Raw genomic sequence first — 17,785 nt, 5'->3', positions numbered from 1 at the left:
AATGTAACAGTGCACTTAATTGCAATTAATTGTTTTGAATTAATTGTGGGAGTTAACTGCAATTAACCAAGAGCCCTAATTTAAATAAATGTTGAAAAATTAAGGAGGGTGCAGAAAAGGGCTACAGAAATGGTTCATGGGTGGAGAATGCCTTCAATGCCTTCCAGTGCGACCCAGGGAGCTCAGGCTGTTCAGCTTATCAACACGATTGAGAGGTCTCAGAGAACCTCCCTTGAGAGAAACAGTGGGATCTAAAAGGCTCTTCAGTCTAGAGGAGAAAGTTAGAGCAAGAAGCTGTAGCTGAAGGTGAAAGCGGACAAACATTCAAATTAGAAACCGGGCACATTTTTCCATGGTGGTGATGGTTAACCCTTGGAATAAACTCCTAGGGGAAGGGGATGGATTCTCCTTCCCTTAGGCTGGCTCTTCAAATCCAGGTTGGAGGCCTTTGTGAAGATGCTTTAGTCAAACAGTTTACTAGGCTTGATATGGGGGTAATAGCGAAATTCCTGGCCTGTGATAACTAGGTCAGGTTATAAGGGGCCACTAGATCTTAAGAGGCATAAGAACGGCCATACTGGGTCAGACCAATGGTTCATCTGTCCCAGTAGCCTGTCTTCTGTCAGTGGCCAATGTCAAGTGTCCCAGAGGGAATGAACAGAACCAGTAATCATCAAGTGATCAATCCCTTGTCGCTCATTCCCAGCTTCTGGCAATGAAAGGCTAGGGATGCCATCCCTGCCCATCCTGGCTAATAGTTGTTGGGAGGATCTATCCTCCATGAACTTATCTAGTTCTTTTGAACCCCATTATAAAAGTCTTGGCCTTCACAACCTCCTCTGGCAAGGAGTTCCACAGGTTGACTGTTATGTGAAGAAATACTTCCTTTTGTTTGTTTTAAAACTGCTGTCTAATAATTTCACTTGGTGACCCTTAGTTCTTGTGTTATGAAAACGAGTAAATAATACTTCCTTATTCCCTGTCTCCTCAGGAGGCATGATTTGATAGAGGTCTATCATATTCCCCTCTGTGTTGTCTCTTTTCCAATTTGAAGAGTCTCAGTCTTATTAAATCACTCCTCAAAGGCAATGAAGGGTTCGTTCCATCCAAGCCACCTCTGTTGGGAAGGAAGAGTAGATGGGAAATGCACTTTTCAGAAGCGCACTGGGGCACCTGTCAGGCCATTGACATGGTCTCTTCTGGAAGCAGAGAACACAACACCACACTGTTTACACAAAGGGAGATTTTATTTCTCAATCTGGACAGTAAGAACATGTCTAAAACAGCCACTGGGGAATCTACAAGTTTAAAAATATTGACAAAGTTTAAAAGCTTCGACTCTTTTCCAGGCTGCTCCTTCCCATAGCAAGAGCCTCACAGAGAGCCTGGAGGGAGGGAGAGAGAGAGAGAGAGAGGGGAATGATGACAATACAGGCAGGGGAAGGTGCTACATTTATAAACAGCAAGTCCTGCTGTAATGTCACATGCCATGATTGAGGCCTGGTCTACACAAGGGGGTCGATGTAAGATATGCAACTTCAGCTACGGGAGTAGCGTAGCTGAAGTCGACATATCTTATTTCGACTTTCCTCACAGCACAGGATCAACAGCCGCAGCTCCCTCGTCGACTCTGCTTCAACCTCTTGCCCTGGTGGAGTTCCGGAGCCGACGGGAGCGCGTTCGAGGAAATCGATATATTGCGTCTAGACAAGACACGATACATCGATATATCGATCCCCGATAAATTGATCGCTACCTGCTGATCCGGCGGGTAGTCTGGACATACCCTGAGTTATGCCAAGGTTACAGAAGATGAAGACCATGTTTCCAGAGTCAGAAGCCAAGGCATTGAATCAAAGGGTTGAGCCACCAGTACTGTTAAAATGATGCACCCTAGTGTTGAGGCAGTTACGCTGGTATAGGAGTGCTAGTCCTGGGATAGCTATTCCTATACGAGAAGCGGAATAAACTCTACTGGTATAAAGATGTAGAACGACATCCACTCTAGGGGTGGTACTGGGGACTACAGTGCTAAAAAGTCACACCCCTCACTGATCTAACTGCCCCAGGACAAGATCTGTACACAGACCAGGCCTTAGGTCACATGTTACTTATACAATTTGGTGTGTGCTATATAGCCCCCCTGCCCCCCGAGCACTTCTGACTCAAAAGCAACATCAGCCTGTTTCTAGCAGTGGAGGAAAGTCCTCTAGGACACCGAGCTTTGAGGAAGTGACACTAGTTCAGTAACATTCACTTTGGGCAGGGAGCAGCTTTGTTGGTACCCTCCACCCTCCTTTGCTCCCCCGTTCCATGGGATTGTTGGCTCCCAGCTACAGGACATGTTCTGCTCACGAAAGCAGTGTGCCTTGAGCAAGTACCTTAGTAACTAGAAATAAAGGGGTTTCTTCCCTTTAGAGACCAGACAGCAAATGTCCTAGAGATGAGTACAAGGACACGAGTACAGTAAGACCCAGGGCTGACCCAGTGCAGCTGGGCTCTTGTGATAACTTGATGATTCGGAAGCTGGTCATCACCCTTCCCCACCTCCCACACAGAATAGTTTAGTGCCCCCACCCCGTACCATTTCTCCAGGAGAGACCCTTCGGAGTCCACGCTGCTGTGGTGCTCATGGCCTGCATTTGCTGGTTTCTATCCCGGCCTGTCTCACCAACACTGATCAATGAGATGAAAACGGAGAGGAGTTAGTACACATACACCAAGGTGAGCGGTTAGCATGGCCCGTGTCAGGGTGCCAGATAGTTCATAGGACATGCTTGCATTTTGGGAGCTGCCTCCACAAGCCCCACCCCACATGCAGCTAGATGAGACTTGTCAGCATGTCCCCACCTTAGTCCAGGTTACCCAGCTCTGAAAGCAGCTCTAAATAGGACCCCCATGGCATTCCCTGGGATCTGCCACCATCATGTGCTTGAGGGTCCTTAGGGATTCCTGGCAGTGCGTCTCTATGCTGTTCCATGTCAGCGTGCACTGGATTGTTTCCCCACAATACCTCTGGTAACAGGGAAGTCTTGTCCCCAGGGCAGGGGCAATGACTTGGTTGTAAGCTGCCATGTGCCTTCCCAGGGCAGGCCACACATGAGCTTGGACCTTCAGCCCAGGTGAACGATGGCCCCCTCCCACCTTAGCAAACAGCAGCTGTTCAGGCACCTGCATGGATTTTACTCCTGGCCGGGAGGGTTTGTGGAGAATGTGCCCACAGTGGCTGGACCACGAGCTCTCTGGGGCATGAACAGTCTGGCTTGTTTGCCCACCCCCTAGCACAGCAGGGTCCTCCTCCCCATCTGAGGTCCCCAGATGGTACCACCACTCAGACCCCGCTTAGAAAGCACATTTACATTAACTGGCTTAAGTTGGCATTTCCTGCTGCCATGGGGTACCAGCCATGTGTTAAACAAGAGAAGGAGTGAGACATGTTGTTACACTCAAACAAGGATTTCAGGGTGAAGCAGGCAACAGCCGACTGCTCCTGCATATCCACTCTTGCCTTGGAACTCAGCCGGTGTTCCCTTAGGGAACGATTCACTTCCAGTAAGACTCCTTTCCCCCCGCATCTCTGGTGTTCAGCTGTTTGTCCCCCAATGCTACAGTGTGGCTTCTATTCCACTGAACTCTGGATCCCCTGCCCCAGTGCCCTGTAACTGCCAGGCTTCACGAGCTTACTGACTCGCCACACTGCATTGTCCGAGGTCAGGTGAATGCCTGCACTCCCACTCCCCTCCTGAGACATGCAGCTATACCGCCCTAGCCCCCCAGGGAAACAGTGCTGGGTCAACAAGAGAGCTTTTCCCATCGACATAGCTACCACCTCCCAGGTAGGTGGGTTAGCTACGCCCGCCCATTGCCACAGTAGTGTCTTCACTAAAGCACTACAGCTGTAGCACTGCAAGTGAACAAAGCCCTAAGCCATGAGAAGGACCAAGGAGCCCCCATGATCTCAGTTACAAGGGTATAAGCTACGAGAAGCTCCACGATGCCTGTGAAATTGCTAATGGACTTTCACAGACTCTGGCCCTGCCATCAGACATTTTGGATCCTGATAGACCCAAAGGAACAGAAATTGAGTTGGGCTTCCTCCCTCAGGCACATGGGGAGAAGGTAACAGGAACAGAGCAATGTATTTCTAACAGGATTGCTGCCTCCAAAGCATCTGCTTCTGGCAAGGCCAGCTTCAGTTTCCCTGTCCTCGGGGTTCCTCAGTGGTGTCACAGAGGCTCTCACAGCCTGTTAGGCCCTTACTGAGGCTGACTTAGCACAAACGGCTCCAAAACAGAGTCCTCCAAGTCCCAATCAAGAGTGTATATATTCTAAGGTTTGCATCTTCATCCTTCCCATACAGTGTCCACATTATCTGAGAGACCTGGGCACATCCGTTCTTTCCTACCCCTGCAAACTCAGGCAGGAGTCTCCAAGTAGCTCTCTTGGTGGCTCCATTTATGCCCAGCAGACCCATATACTGGCCCAGTTCTGACCTCAGTTATACCCATGCAATCTGAAGCCCTTAGTCAGGCTGTACAGGTGTAACATGAGCAGAAGCAGGCCCATTACAGCTTTGGGTACTGCAGGGGTGTGTCTAGGGAAGTTCCATTAGATTTCTGGCTGCCCAACTAGAACAGCATCATCCAAGAGTGACTATTGCCGGAGTGCACAGAGCTGTTGGAGGGGCAAGAGCCCAGCTGGCCAGATGGTGAGGCCAGCCCCAAGTGTTAAACACAAACCAACCTAAAAGTCAGGCCCCAAAACCCCATGAAATCTTGGGAGTTGATTTATTTTTGCCTGCTGGTTACAGAGCATATAGGCTTACACAGTCCATGTTTTCAACCTTTCCTCTCAGCCAGGGGAGGGCACATCTAGACACATGTTTGAAATCACTCTTAGCTTCCCAGCTCCTGGGGCTTTACAAAACAAAGCCACCAAGGATCATGAGACTTGCAATAAAGTTACCAGTGCCATAGCTCTTGACACTAACATGGCTACCCCTCTGATAGTAGAGCTGGGACATTCACACCGGTGGGGGACCCAGCCTGATCTGTGGCCCTCTTTTCCCAAAGTAGTGCAGAGTGGCTGCTAGAAAACACAAGAGGAGAGTTAGCTCTTACCTTTGACTTGCACTTAAGGTACAGTTTGCCTTGAAACCAAGAACAAAAGGAGCAGTGGCAGCAGGCTCATCTGCATCTGAGGAGGAAAAGCCTAGTGTGAGTGCACAATGAAAGGCTTCTGGACCAGTTTGAACAAACCGAGACTCTACACTCTCAGATCACATGAACAGGAGGCCATTGGCCCTGCTCTTTCCCCAGACCACTTACTTGGAACAGATCCTGTTCCAGAGTTCTCCTGAGCTGTGCTTTAGAAGGAAGATGCAACTCCATGCTCTGGGTGTCCTAAGCTTCTAACTGCTAGAAGCTGGGAGTGAACCACTTGGAAGTGGACGTGTTCTGTTCACTCCCTCTGAAGCAGCTGGTGCTAGCCACTGTCAGAAGACCAGATACTGAACTAGATGGACCATTGGTCTGACCCAGTCTGGACACTCTTATGGGTGCCCACAGTGCTAGCCCTGCTCCTGCTGCCCTCCTGAGTTATAAGGGGCATGGGCATGCAGAGGAATCACAAAGCCAGATGTGCTAGACGGTCTGTTGGAAGGAGTTCTCTCTTGGGATTTGGGAGCACTGCCAACACCCTGTACAGTACATGCTCAGGCCCTCAGTAACAGCCCAGAGAGGTTTTATACCTGCACAACAGTTAAGCTTGTAATTGACAGGCGGAGGCCTGGCACAGAGGGTTGGAGCAGGATATAGACTTGCAAGAGACTTGTCCTGACCACACTGCTGACAACTCATGAGATGTTTGTTGTGCTGGTGCAGCAGCACCCGTCCCAGGATGAGAGAGGCAGGGTAAGGGAGGCCAGATCTTTTATTGGATCAAAGCCAGTTGGAGAGGCAAGCTTTGGAGCCATGAAGAGTTGATCTTCAGGGCTGGGAAAGGAACTCAGAGCATCACAGCTAAACACAAGGTGGAACAGATTAGCCAGCACAGATTCTAAACACTGACAGGAAGGGACCATCGAAGGTGAAGTGACTTGTTAAAACCCCTCCAGTCATAGCGGAAAAGCAGCTAATGTACTTAATGCTTTTTTTGGCCCATCTTCATGAACAAGGTCAGCTCCCAGACTCCTGCACTGGGCAGCACGGTAGCGGAAGGAGGTGACCAGTCCTCTGTGGAGAAAGAAGTGGTTCGAGACTATTTAGAAAAGCTGGACGAGCACAAGTCCATGGGGCCGGATGCACTGCATCCCAGGGTGCTAAAGGAGTTGACAGATGTGATTGCAGAGCCATTGGTCATTAACTTTGAAAACTCATGGCAATCAGGGGAGGTCCTGGATGACTGGAAAAAGGCTAATGTAGTGCTCATCTTTAAAAAAAGGGCAGGAGGAAGATCTGGGAAATTACAGGCCAGTCAGCCTCACCTCAGTCCCTGGAAAAATTCTGAAGCACTTGAAGAGGAAAGTGATCAGGAACAGTCAGCATGGATTCACCAAGGGCAAGTCATGCCTGACTAACCTAATTGCCTCCTATGAGGAGATAACTGGCTCTGTGGATGAGGGGAAAGCAGTGGATGTGTTACTCCTTGACTTTAGCAAAGCTTCTGATACAGTCTCCCACAGTATTCTTGCCATAAGGTGGCTCAAAAGCAGGCTAGATAGTCAGGCTCAACAGCTCCATGTCTAGTTGGCAGCCGGTTTCAAGCGGAGTGCCCGAAGGGTCAGTCCTGGTGCTGGTTTTGTTCAATATCTTCATTAATGATCTGGAGGACTGCACCCTCAGCAAGTCTGCAGACGACACTAAACTGGGAGGAGTGGTAGATACACTGGAGGGTAGGGATAGGATACAGAGGGACCTAAACAAATTAGAGGATTGGGCCAGAAGAAATCTGATGAGGTTCAACAAGGACAAGTGCACAGAGTACTGCACTTAGGACGGAAGATTCCCATGCAGTTACAGACTGGGACCAAATGGTCAGACAGCAGTTCTGCAGAAAAGGACCTAGGGTTTAGTGGACAAGAGTCAGTGTGCCCTTACTGCCAAGAAGGCTAACAGCATATTGGGCTGTAAAAGTAGAGGCATTGCCAGCAGATCGAGGGATGTGATCATTCACTTCTATTCGGCATTGGTGAGGCCTCATCTGGAGTACTGTGTCCAGTTTTGGGCCCTACACTACAAAAAGGATGTGGAAAAATTGGAAAGAATCTAGCAGAGGGCAAAAAAGATTAGGGGGCTGGAGCACATGACCTATGAGGAGAGGCTGAGGGAACTGGGATTGTTTAGTCTGCAGAAGAGAAGAATAAGGCGGGGGGAGGGGGAATTTGATAGCTACTTTCAACTACCGGAAAGGAGGTTCCAAAGAGGATGGATCTAGACTGTTCTCGGTGGTAGCAGATGACAGAACAAGGAGTAACGGTCTCAAGTTGCAGTGGGGGAGGTTTAGGCTGGATATTGGGGAAAAAAAGAAAAAAAAAAAAACTCACTAGGAGAGTGGTGAAGCACTGGAATGGCTTACCTAGGGAGGTGGTGGAATCTCCTTCTTTAGAGGTTTTTAAGGTCGGGTTTCTCAAAGCCCAGGCTGGGATGATTTAGTTGGGGGTTGGTTCTGCTTTGAGCAGGGGGTTGGACTAGATACCTCCTGAGGTCCCTTCCAACCATGATATTCTAGGATAAGCAGCAATGGGCTGAAATAGCAGTAAGGGAGATTTAGGTTAGCCACAGGGAAAGAACTTCCTGTCAGGGCAATTAAGCACTGGAGTAAGTTGTCCAGTGAGGTTGTGGACTCCCCATCACTGGATATTCTTAAGAGCAGGTTAGACAAACACTTGTGAGGGATGGTCTAGATCAGAGGCGGCCAATCTGTGGCTCCAGAGCCACATGCGGCTCTTCAGAAGTTAATATGCGGTTCCTTGTACAGGTACCGACTCTGGGGCTGGAGCTACAGGCACCAACTTTCCAATGTGCCGGGAGGTGCTCACTGCTCAACCGCTGGCTCTGCCACACAGGGCTGGCTCCAGCATTTTTTGCCACCCCATGGGGCGAAGAAACACACACCAACACCCGATTGAACTGCCGCTGAATTCGAGGAGAGGGAGTGAAGGCCCCTGCTGAACTGCCGAAGTCCCCAGACATGCTGCCCCTTTCTATTGGCCACGGCAGGTACCTGCTTCCTTCCCTGGTGCCTGGAGCCAGCCCTGCTGCCCCTACTTCACTCCTTCCCAGCCCCATGCTCCCCCGCACCCGCAGAGCCTCCTGCATGCCACAAAACAGCTCATTGGGAGGTGTGTGGAAGGAGGGGGAGGCCCTGATCAGCGGGGCTGCTGATTTATTACTGGTTTCAGAGTAGCAGCCGTGTTAGTCTGTACCCACAAAAAGAACAGGAGTATTTGTGGCACCTTAGAGATTATTACTGTGGCTCTTTGGCAAGGTAGATTGGAAAATTCTGGCTCCTTTTCTGGCTCAGTTTGGCCATCCCTGAGCTAGATAATTCTTACTCCTGCCTTGAATGGACTAAAGAGACTGGACTAAAGGACCTAGAGGTCTCTTCCACTCCTACAATTCTATGGGTTGTAGTCAGAATCATCCTCAGTGGGGACCTCGCCAGGAAAGATTTTTCCTGAACTCCTTTTTCTGCTCTTCAGACTCCCCAGCCTCTCCAAGATCATCAGAAGCAAGCTCCCCACAGACCAGGACACCAACTCAAAGCAGCACCGCACCCTGCCCAAAGAGTTGCAACCCCGCCCCACAGCTCCACTTTCAAGATCCATGGGTCCTAGATGTGCACAGGATCACACAGGCATTAAACATCACCACCACCACCACTATGGGTGAAGCCAGCCAGCCATGAGGCTGTCAGATGAACTCACAGAAAATAAGCTAAGAACACTCTGGGCTGGTCTACGCTGGCACTTCACAGCACTGCAACTTTCTTGCTCGGAGTGTGAAAAAACACTTCCCCCTCCCCGCTGCATGGCTCAGCACTGTAGCATGCTAGTACAGTCTATGCACCAGAACTGGTAGCCACACCCCTCAGGGAGTCGGGTTTTTTAGAGCATTGGGAGAGCTCTCTCCCAGCGCTGTTCTGTGACTACACAAGCTGTGGACAAGTCCTCGGTATCCAGCCTCTCAGTCCTTGTCCTCAGATGAAGCCTGCACAACCCCTGCAAAAGAAGAGCCTGAAAGCTGAAATTCCTAACTCTGCTAGACACTAAAAATCATAGACTGGAGAGAGAGACTGGAGCTATAATCCATTGACAGCTCCCCCTCCCCCACAGCTGCCTTCCCCCTTATGATTGAGGGGTGTTAACAGGCCACTTCACCATGAATGGTCCCTTGAAATGTCTTAACTACTTATGCAAGAGCCAGCAGGAAGGCTCAGTCCTGTCCCGGAGGAGCCAGCGGTTGCTCTCACTGATTTTAGTAGCAGGGGATCTGGCCTTGTCCATGCTATGGGGTTTCAGGGAAGAGATTCCCACTGCTTTGGATAAGCCAGCAGGCACAGGAGAAACCTCAGCTCCTGGAACAAAGCGCCACCATATTAAACCTGCAGCCCCAGAGCCTTGATGTCAAATTCCAACAATATTGAAACTGCGGGAGCTCAGCGGGGCAAAGGAGCTCAGCAGGCTTACCCCCTGCCAGTGTCCCCCAAGTGCAGACACAGCCTTGCCAGCTACAGCATACTTTGGCCATAGTAGGATTTGACATGTTAACCACACCCCCTCAGACCCCTGCCCACTGGACACCTTGTTTAGAATTTAAAGCTGGTAAGTATTGCATTATACAGCGTAGTTTAATAAACGAGTCAAGACAAAGCAGTCGTACTTTAGCATGGGTTAAACTGGTCGAGTGAAACACTAGCCACCACAAACACCAAACCTTTAATCTTATTTAAAGCAAAAGTCCATAGTCGTCAAATCTGGGTTATCTACAGGGGGATTTGACCAGAGTAGCTATTCTGGGATAATAGCCCCCACCTCATTTGGGCACTATTTCAAAACAAGCATGATTTTAATCCAGGATTACTTCACTTATGAAGCACATGAATTATTCTGGAATTGAAGTCATGGATTCTGAAACACTCAGGCAAGTATCACTGAATCACTGTTTTAGACCATAGCTATGCCAGTCAGCTTCCATGCGCAGACAAGGTATAGTAGTGACTGGTAATGCTAAAGGCAGCATGGTGTGTGGTTTCACGCTCTAAGGCCTGATCTACACTAAAACTTACGCCAACCTTGCTATATCCCTTCGGAGTGTGAAACATTCATCCCTTGAGAGATGTAGTTAAGCCAATTTAAACCCTGGTATAGACTCTGGTGGGTCAATGAAAGACCTTTTCCACTGACCTAGCTGCATCCTTGAGGAGGTGGATTAACTACAGGGACTGAAAAACCCATTTCACTATTGCAGTAGGTACCTACACTATAGCACCACAGCCTCAGTCAAGTCCTGTAAGCCATAGGTGCCACATGCCAGTGACTGAGACAAGAGTTTCTTCACGGATACTCACCTGCCTCCCAGTCCTCCTGGCAGGGGGGACACTGCCAGGATCTTGGGGTCTCTTTCTGTCCCTTCTTGGGACTGAAAGTCATTGATGTCCCTGCAAGCAGAGGAGACATGTTACAGGACTGGAAGGAAGAGGAGAAGCAGGGTAGCTTGTCTAGGATTGAAACATGGTTGTCTACATGGATCAGGGCTCAGTTCTGTTAGCCAGAGGCCCAGCATTACAACTGGAGATGCTCCTTAGTGAAGCAGATTTTAGCCAGGCCCAGGTCAGACTGAAACGTGCCCAGAGTCTCTACTCTCCTGTGCTGGCCCCAGCTCACTCCAGCCAGCTGGACAGCCTTTGTTCCCCAGGGCACAAGCTCATCTTCCCCCAAGTTCCTGCCATGCACAGAATGGAGAAGCCTTTTAAAGTCAAACAGCTTGACAAGCTGAGTGTTGGCTCCTATAGCCCTAGTTGGGAAGACCAGAGAACTCTCCACAATCACCCTGACATTATACAATGGGGCCAATATGGTTCCACTGCTATAAATGGGGCTCATGTAGAACTGATGCCATTGGCCCTAAGGGGATCAGTACACACACTGATCTCCAGAGTTCTCAGCACAGCCGTGGGGCCAGGTTCTCATCACAGCTGGGACAGGAAAGCCAATTCCTGCCCAAGGAAATGTGAGTTTCCTGTCCCAAAGAGGGACACAATAAAAGCCAGACAAAAACAAAAAAATCCATCAAGTTTATCAGCTAGTTCCCCCCCCCCACGCCCCAATTTGGTTCAAGTGAAAATGTTTTGTTTAACTATGGATTCGTTTCAAATGGTCATTTTGAACAGGGCTGGTTCTAACTTTTTTACCATCCCAAGCAAAAAAGAAGAGTGCCGGCCCACTGTCCCGCCCCCACGAGTGCCACCGGAAGCCCCCACCCCTCCTCCGAGCGCCATGCAAGCCCCCGAAACACCGCACCGCCCAAAGACCCCGCCCCCTGAGCACCACACCAAGTTCCCACCCCCCCCCCCAAGCACCATGCCATGCAAGACCCCACCCAAGCACCGCACTGCCCAAAGCCCCCGCCCCCCTGAGAGCCATGTCGCCAAAGCAAACAAACCAACCCAAGCACCACCCTGCCTCAAGGTGCTGCCCCAAGCAGTGCTTGGTTGACTGGTGCCTGGAGCCAGCCCTGATTTTGAACTAGAAAAATGGATTCTCTGGTTTCAAGAGCCAAAAGGATGGGACTCAGATTTTCCAAATTGCAGTGTGTGTCAAAGCCCAAGGAATCCTTCCCCATGAGGCATTCACAGAGATCAGTGTTCTGACAAAAATGCTCCACTGATGTTCCCCACTGGCTCTCCTCAGCACCTAGTTAGCTGTTCAGCAGGGCCCAACACCCTGAGCCTGCTGTTGGACACTTCAGGAACACTGGCCCCTACTGCTCCACTCTCTGGATGTGGGTTTGCAGGCTGTCCCCGACTCCCTCTGGTCAGTAGCTCCTGCCCCTGTGAGCAGATGGTAGAGACCACGACTCTTCAGTGATGCCAGGTGTCATGGAGTCCCCGGGCGATGCTCTGGAACTGCTCCCCACAAAGCCAGTCAGGACTCTGGTGAAGTCTTCGCTCTGTGAGCAGACTGTCTTCAGGGCAAGAAGCTCACATGGCTTCCCTTTCCTGGGTCTGACCTTGGAGCATTCAGCATCCTCTGCCTCTGTGCGCTTTCCACAGCGGGTCCACCTGGGCGGGGTCCTGGGGAAGCCAGAGGGTCCTGCACCCCAACTTCACAGTGAGACATGACTCAGCCAGCCAGTAAAACAGAGCTGGTAGGTACAGAGTACAGGACCCCTCAGGTGGGTCTATTTTGGGGGGCAGTGAGCCAGACCCCCACATCTGCACTCACTCCATGGCCCCAGCCAGCCCCAAACTGCAACTCTCCAGCCCCTCCTCCTCCAGGCTTTGCCCCTTTCCCAGGCCAGGAGGTCACCTGATCTTTGTTCTCCAACACCTTCAGCTGGCACCTTTGTAGAGGAGGGGCCCAGGTTATTAGCTGCCAGGAGACAGTGTCAGCCATTTTCTGTCCAGACAGCACCACATCTGCCCTTTAGGGCTCTGCAACAATCACACCCCCTTCTCCCAGGGGAAACTCAGGCACCCACACAGTATTCAGAGAAAACTGTATGAGCATTCCCACTTCGTCACACCAGGTAACCTGCCCCACTGTGCCAGGCAGTGACCACATCTCCAAGCCAGCCATGAGGATATTTCCTTAGCCTGCCCGAAATGAACAGCTAGCCATGGACATTGCAGAGGGGCAAGGGATTTCTAGCCAACTCCTGTTCTGTGCTGGGACTTCAGCCACTATAGCAAACTCTGCATGTTCACAATTTATACTAGTGCAGCTAAGCCAACACCTGCTGCTGCTACCAGTGTAAGCAGGGGAATGGTCCTGCTACTGTAGGGAACTTTCCTGGTGTCTGCACTGTGAAATGGGCTAGTGGAAGGATCTGAGTCCTCGCTCCCACTTCCTTTACTCAGAGGCCTCTCTGTCCTCAAGGACTCCCCATGCACTCTTCTGTCTGGCAGAGTCCTCGTAACCCCAACAAGGCTGGGCCCAGGATTCCTGGGGGGTGGGGGTGAGGGGGCTCTATCTCCAACCTTGCTGTCGTCACCTAGGACAGGGACTAGGGTGTCCCCAGTCTGGGGTACTTTCTCCGCACTGGACTCTTCCCTGACCCACTGATCACTACATAGGATTTAAAGCAAATACAGTTTATTTAGATCAGCAATTAGTTTAAAAAGGAATAAGGAAAAATGGGAAGGTTAAAGGAAACATCACCCCGCTCTGTGGCAGGGAACTTCTCTGGGATGTCAGGGCAGTTCACAGTCTGTTCCTTGTAGCTCCCAAGCCGCCTTCTCAGGCCCTGGCTGTGCTGCAGGGATGCTGTGGGTTGGATACTTGCTCTGGAGGTAGCCTCAGGCTCTAGGTGGCAGGACCCTTCTTCCTAGCATCACCCCCACCCTATCGGGGTTACAATCCCTCTTCAAGTCTGGCCTGCAGAGCCTCTTGGCTGAGGCATCTCCCTGTGCTGGGCCCACTGCCCAGGGTCGCCCCCCCCCTTGCTCTCCACACCCAGCTCCAGACTGCTCCAGCCCCAGCTCCATCACTCTGCCTCAGCCTGACTGCTGCTCTGCCTCCAGCTCCCTGGGCTGCTTTTCTGGCCTCTCTGGATCGGGCACAGCTCTGCTCCCCAGCTCAGCGTGGGCCCCTGCTCCCTCCTTAGCTCAGCCCCACTCTGCCTAACCCAGGCAATTCCAGCTCACCCAGAGAATGGGACCCACCCTGGTCTCTTGACCCCATGACTAGCCTGCCCTGCCCTGCCCATTAGGCTGACCTGGAGCATTGGCCTCTCCCCATTGCCCCTGGGGACTGTCAGTCTCAGGGTCCTGGTTTCCCATCGACCCTTCCCCTTTCTGTGGTACTGGGAGCTAGCAACCAAAACACCCCCACCAGGAGAGGGAGAGCTCAGTGGTTTGAGCATTGGCCTGCTGAACCCAGGGTTATGAGTTCAGTCCTTCAGTCCAGGGCTTGGTCCTGCTTTGAGCAGGGGGTTGGACTAGATGACCTCGAGGTCCCTTCCAACCCTGATATTCTATGAATATTAGTAAGGGCACAAGTCCCCTTACACCAGCACTGTGATGGAACAGAAGGATGTGCTGGGCAACAGCGCTCAGCCTTGCTCAGAGCAAGTGCACCCACAGCAGTCGTGTGCATACCTACACTTATCCCATGAGCTACAGATTGCTTGTGCTGGTGTCCAGAGCAAAATGCCCTAGACCAGCCTCCCTAGCCTGGGGCAGGTCAAGTCAGTCAGCAGGAGCAGACATGTATTAAAGCAGGCGTGCACCTCTTGCACCACCACCCCCAGCTTACCACTGAACAGCTCTGGTTCCTGGTTGTCTGTGCAGGTGGAGATGTGCAGCTGGAGCTCCTGCTTTGGGACTTTGTGACGAGCATTGTAGGGGCACGTGGCCAGCTCTTTGGCTCTTTTCTTGTTATTCTGGAAGAGAAGCCACAAGATGCCGCTATGCAGAGACAGCCAGGAGGTACTGCCAGAGTATCCTAAAGGGACATTAGTGTAACCTCACTAAGGGGCCCTGCTGCCACAAGGCAGGCCTGGATCCAAGCTGCCCGGAAGTACAGGTGTCTCCAAGGGCTAACTGCAAATGATCAGCATTTGGGCTGGCCTAGCCCAGGTGAACAGCCAGACCACAGAGCACTGCCCAAGTTGCTGGGGCCACACTCACTCATTCAAGGCTCTCATCTTGGGGGGGCATGCGCACACACACACACAGGAGGGGGTGTACTGCTGGTTCTCAGATGAGCGGCTCTATGATTTTACCCCCAGTGAATTATGGGAAAGCATTAGAGGACTGTCAGGTTAAGTCTGGCTCTTCGGTGCAGAGAGGGCAGATTCCCAAGAGAAGCAATCAGACCCTTTCTTACTCCACTTTGAGCTGGGCTCACTCAAGTGTGAAGAAGCAGCAGCACCACCACATATGGGGGGAGGGGAATAGCTCAGTGGTTTGAGCACTGGCCTGCTAAATCCAGGGTTGTGAGCTCAATCCTTGAGGTGGCCCATTTAGGGATCTGGGGCAAAAGATCTGTCTGGGGATTGGTCCTGCTTTGAGCAGGGGGCTGGACTAGATGACCTCCTGAGGTTCCTTCCAAACCTGATATTCTATGATGGGCCAGAGGGTTTGTGTGGATGGACAGGAGCCAGGGTAGGGGCAACACCTGAGTTTACTGGGCAGTGAAGATAAGCTCCAAGTGTGAGACTCACAAATGCAGGTCTGGAAGGGACCTTGATAGGTCATCTAGTCCATCCCTTGCATGGAGTCAGGACTAAGTGTTAAACACCTGGGCTAGACATCTAACCCATTCTTAAAAAGTCTCCCTAGATAATCCTTACCCTGCCTTGCTGCAATATAAGCCCATTATTTCTTGTTCCCCTTATCCACCAAGGACAGAACAATTGATCACTCTGCTCTTTATAACAACTTTCACCTACTTCAAGACGTATTAGCAACCCCCCTTCTCCAGACTAAACAAACCCAATTTTCTCAACTGTTCCTTGCAGGTTATGTTTTTCTCCTCTGGACTGTCTCCAATTTGTCTACATCTTTCCTGGAGTGAGAGGCCTAGAATGGGACTCAATACTCCAGCTCAGGCCTTATTAGTGTTGAGTACAGGTGAAGAATTACTTCGGTCTTGCTTACAAAAATACTCCTGCTGTTACATTGCAGAATAGTATTACATTGTGACTCATATTTAGTGCGTGATCCACTATAAACCCCAGGTCCTTTTCTGCAGTGCTCCTTCCCAGGCAGTCATTTCCCATTTGGGGTTTGCACTGGAGGCAGAGGAAAATAGTTGCAGGGAACAAAGACAGGTGGCCATCTCCTCTGGGCACCTCAGACTCTGTCCCACTGAGTAGTTTGCTCTTACCTCTTTGCATTTGACCAAGTGGTAGGGGAACCTGGAGGCTCGGATCTGGTGATTTTTGTCATAGGGGCACAGGATGAGCCGCTTAGGATCCATCACACCTTCATAATAGAAGCCGCATGATACAGTTAGTGAGGCCAGAAAGAGGGGTAGGCTGCCTGGGGTGATGCTTTCATTGGCTTTATGGACTGTCAGTCTCAGGATCTCGAGCTCTCACTGGCCCTTTCCTTTGGGCATCGGGAGAGGGTCAACCCAGGAACCCCAGTGAGGGACCAGCCACGCCCTTACAACAAGGCCTGACCATAGGTAACTGAAGGCCAGCAGCATCCTCCCAGCATCACATCTCCAGGAGCTGGGGTGTTAGCTAGACACCAGGCTCCATAGAGTCAAGGCAAGAGCCACAGGCATTGGTAGCAGTGCCCACCTGCCATGGGGATGGCAGGGAGCTGGCAAAGATCCGTTTCAGACACACCGGCAGGCAGACAAGGCTGGGAGCATGGTTATCACCAAAAGAAATGGACATTTCAGACGACACCCAGCTGGAGATGCAGACAGCTGTTGAAGCGCGAGGGCTGGTCTGCACTACAGTGTCTATAGCAGTGGCTCTCAGCCTGCGTGGCCCAATGAGCCCAGAGCTGCAGTCCATATGACATCCTCAGGGCCACACAGGTAGTATTGGATGCAGCCCACAACAGTAAATAGGTTGAGAACCACTGGTCTATAGCAGCGTAACCACGGGGCTGTAATTATGCTGGCGTAACTTCACAGCTCAGATACAGCCTATGCTGTGAGACAGACTCCTCCTGTCGCTCCAGGAAAGCCACCTCCTCCAGCACCTTTGCTGGCCACCTCAGTTTTAAGTGTAGGCCAGGTCCCAGTCTGTCTCCAAGGATAGGGCTACACTGGCACTTTACAGCGCCGCAACTTTCTTGCTCAGGAGTGAGAGAAAACACTGTTGTAAAGAACCAGTGTAACCCTCTGCAAGCTAATCCCCTCATGGAGGTGGAGTATTTGCAGCGCTCCACACTCGCACTTCAAAGGTTGCCATGGAAGCGCTCCTGTGGCCAGGGCCGCCCAGAGGGGGGGGGGCACGCAAGAGGGGCAATTTGCCCCGGGGCTCTGCAGGGGCCCCCACGAGAGTTTTTTGGGGCCCCTGGGAGCGGGGTCCTTCACTTGCTCCAAGAGGCCTGGAAAACTCTTGCGGGGCCGGGCCCCAGAGCTTCTTCCGCTCCTGGTGTTTGCCGGCGGGGGGGGACCTTCCGCTCCGGGGGGAAGGACCCCCCCGCCAGCGAATTACCACCGAAGCGGGACCTGCCGCCTGAAGCGCAACCCGGTCTTCAGCAGTAATTCGGCGGCGGGGGGCCCTTCCGTTCCAGGACCCGCCACCAAAGTGCCCCGAAGACCCTGCAGGCAGGGGTCCCCTGCCACCGAATTACCACCGAAGAGCGGGCTGCACTTCGGCAGCAGGTTCCTGCTTCGGCGGTAACTCGCCGGCAGAGGGCCCCCGCCACGGGTCTTCGGGACACTTCGGCGGTGGGTCCCGGAACAGAATGGCCCCCCGCCGCCAAACAGGGCCGGCTCTAGACATTTCGCCGCGCGAGGGGGCGCCCTGCCGCTTGCCGGTCCCACGGCTGCGGTGGACCTCCCGCAGGTATGCCTGCGGATGCTCCACCGGAGCCACGGGACCAGCGGACCATCCGCAGGCACCTGCCGTGGACGGCCCCGGAATCCTCTGGG

General features: G+C 51.9%; 1 protein-coding gene across 1 annotated transcript; it reads right to left on the bottom strand.

Moving 5' to 3' along the window:
- Positions 1-1,313: 1,313 nt before the first annotated feature.
- LOC127035559 (gametocyte-specific factor 1-like) lies at positions 1,314-16,144 on the bottom strand. The gene is made up of 6 exons (XM_050925576.1): positions 16,052-16,144; positions 14,477-14,603; positions 10,570-10,659; positions 5,121-5,196; positions 2,585-2,676; positions 1,314-1,385 (listed from the first exon to the last, which is right to left on the bottom strand). The coding sequence occupies exons 1-6, from the start codon at positions 16,142-16,144 to the stop codon at positions 1,375-1,377; spliced, it is 489 nt and encodes a 162-aa protein (XP_050781533.1). The 3' UTR covers positions 1,314-1,374.
- Between the last annotated feature and the right edge of the window lie 1,641 nt (positions 16,145-17,785).

Source organism: Gopherus flavomarginatus, chromosome 16, assembly GCF_025201925.1.
Source record: "Gopherus flavomarginatus isolate rGopFla2 chromosome 16, rGopFla2.mat.asm, whole genome shotgun sequence".
Classification (NCBI taxonomy): domain Eukaryota; kingdom Metazoa; phylum Chordata; order Testudines; family Testudinidae; genus Gopherus; species Gopherus flavomarginatus.
This window is presented reverse-complemented; position numbering and strand designations above follow the sequence as displayed.

Excerpts from the sequence above, each read along its gene's own strand:
- LOC127035559 (XM_050925576.1), bottom strand. The coding sequence starts at position 16,144 with ATGGATCCTAAGCGGCTCATCCTGTGCCCCTATGACAAAAATCACCAG. Across the intron at positions 5,197-10,569 it reads CCAGGAGGACTGGGAGGCAG|ATGCAGATGAGCCTGCTGCC; the intron begins GTGAGTATCCGT and ends TTTCCTCCTCAG. Across the intron at positions 2,677-5,120 it reads ACCTTAAGTGCAAGTCAAAG|TGTTGGTGAGACAGGCCGGG; the intron begins GTAAGAGCTAAC and ends CTCATTGATCAG.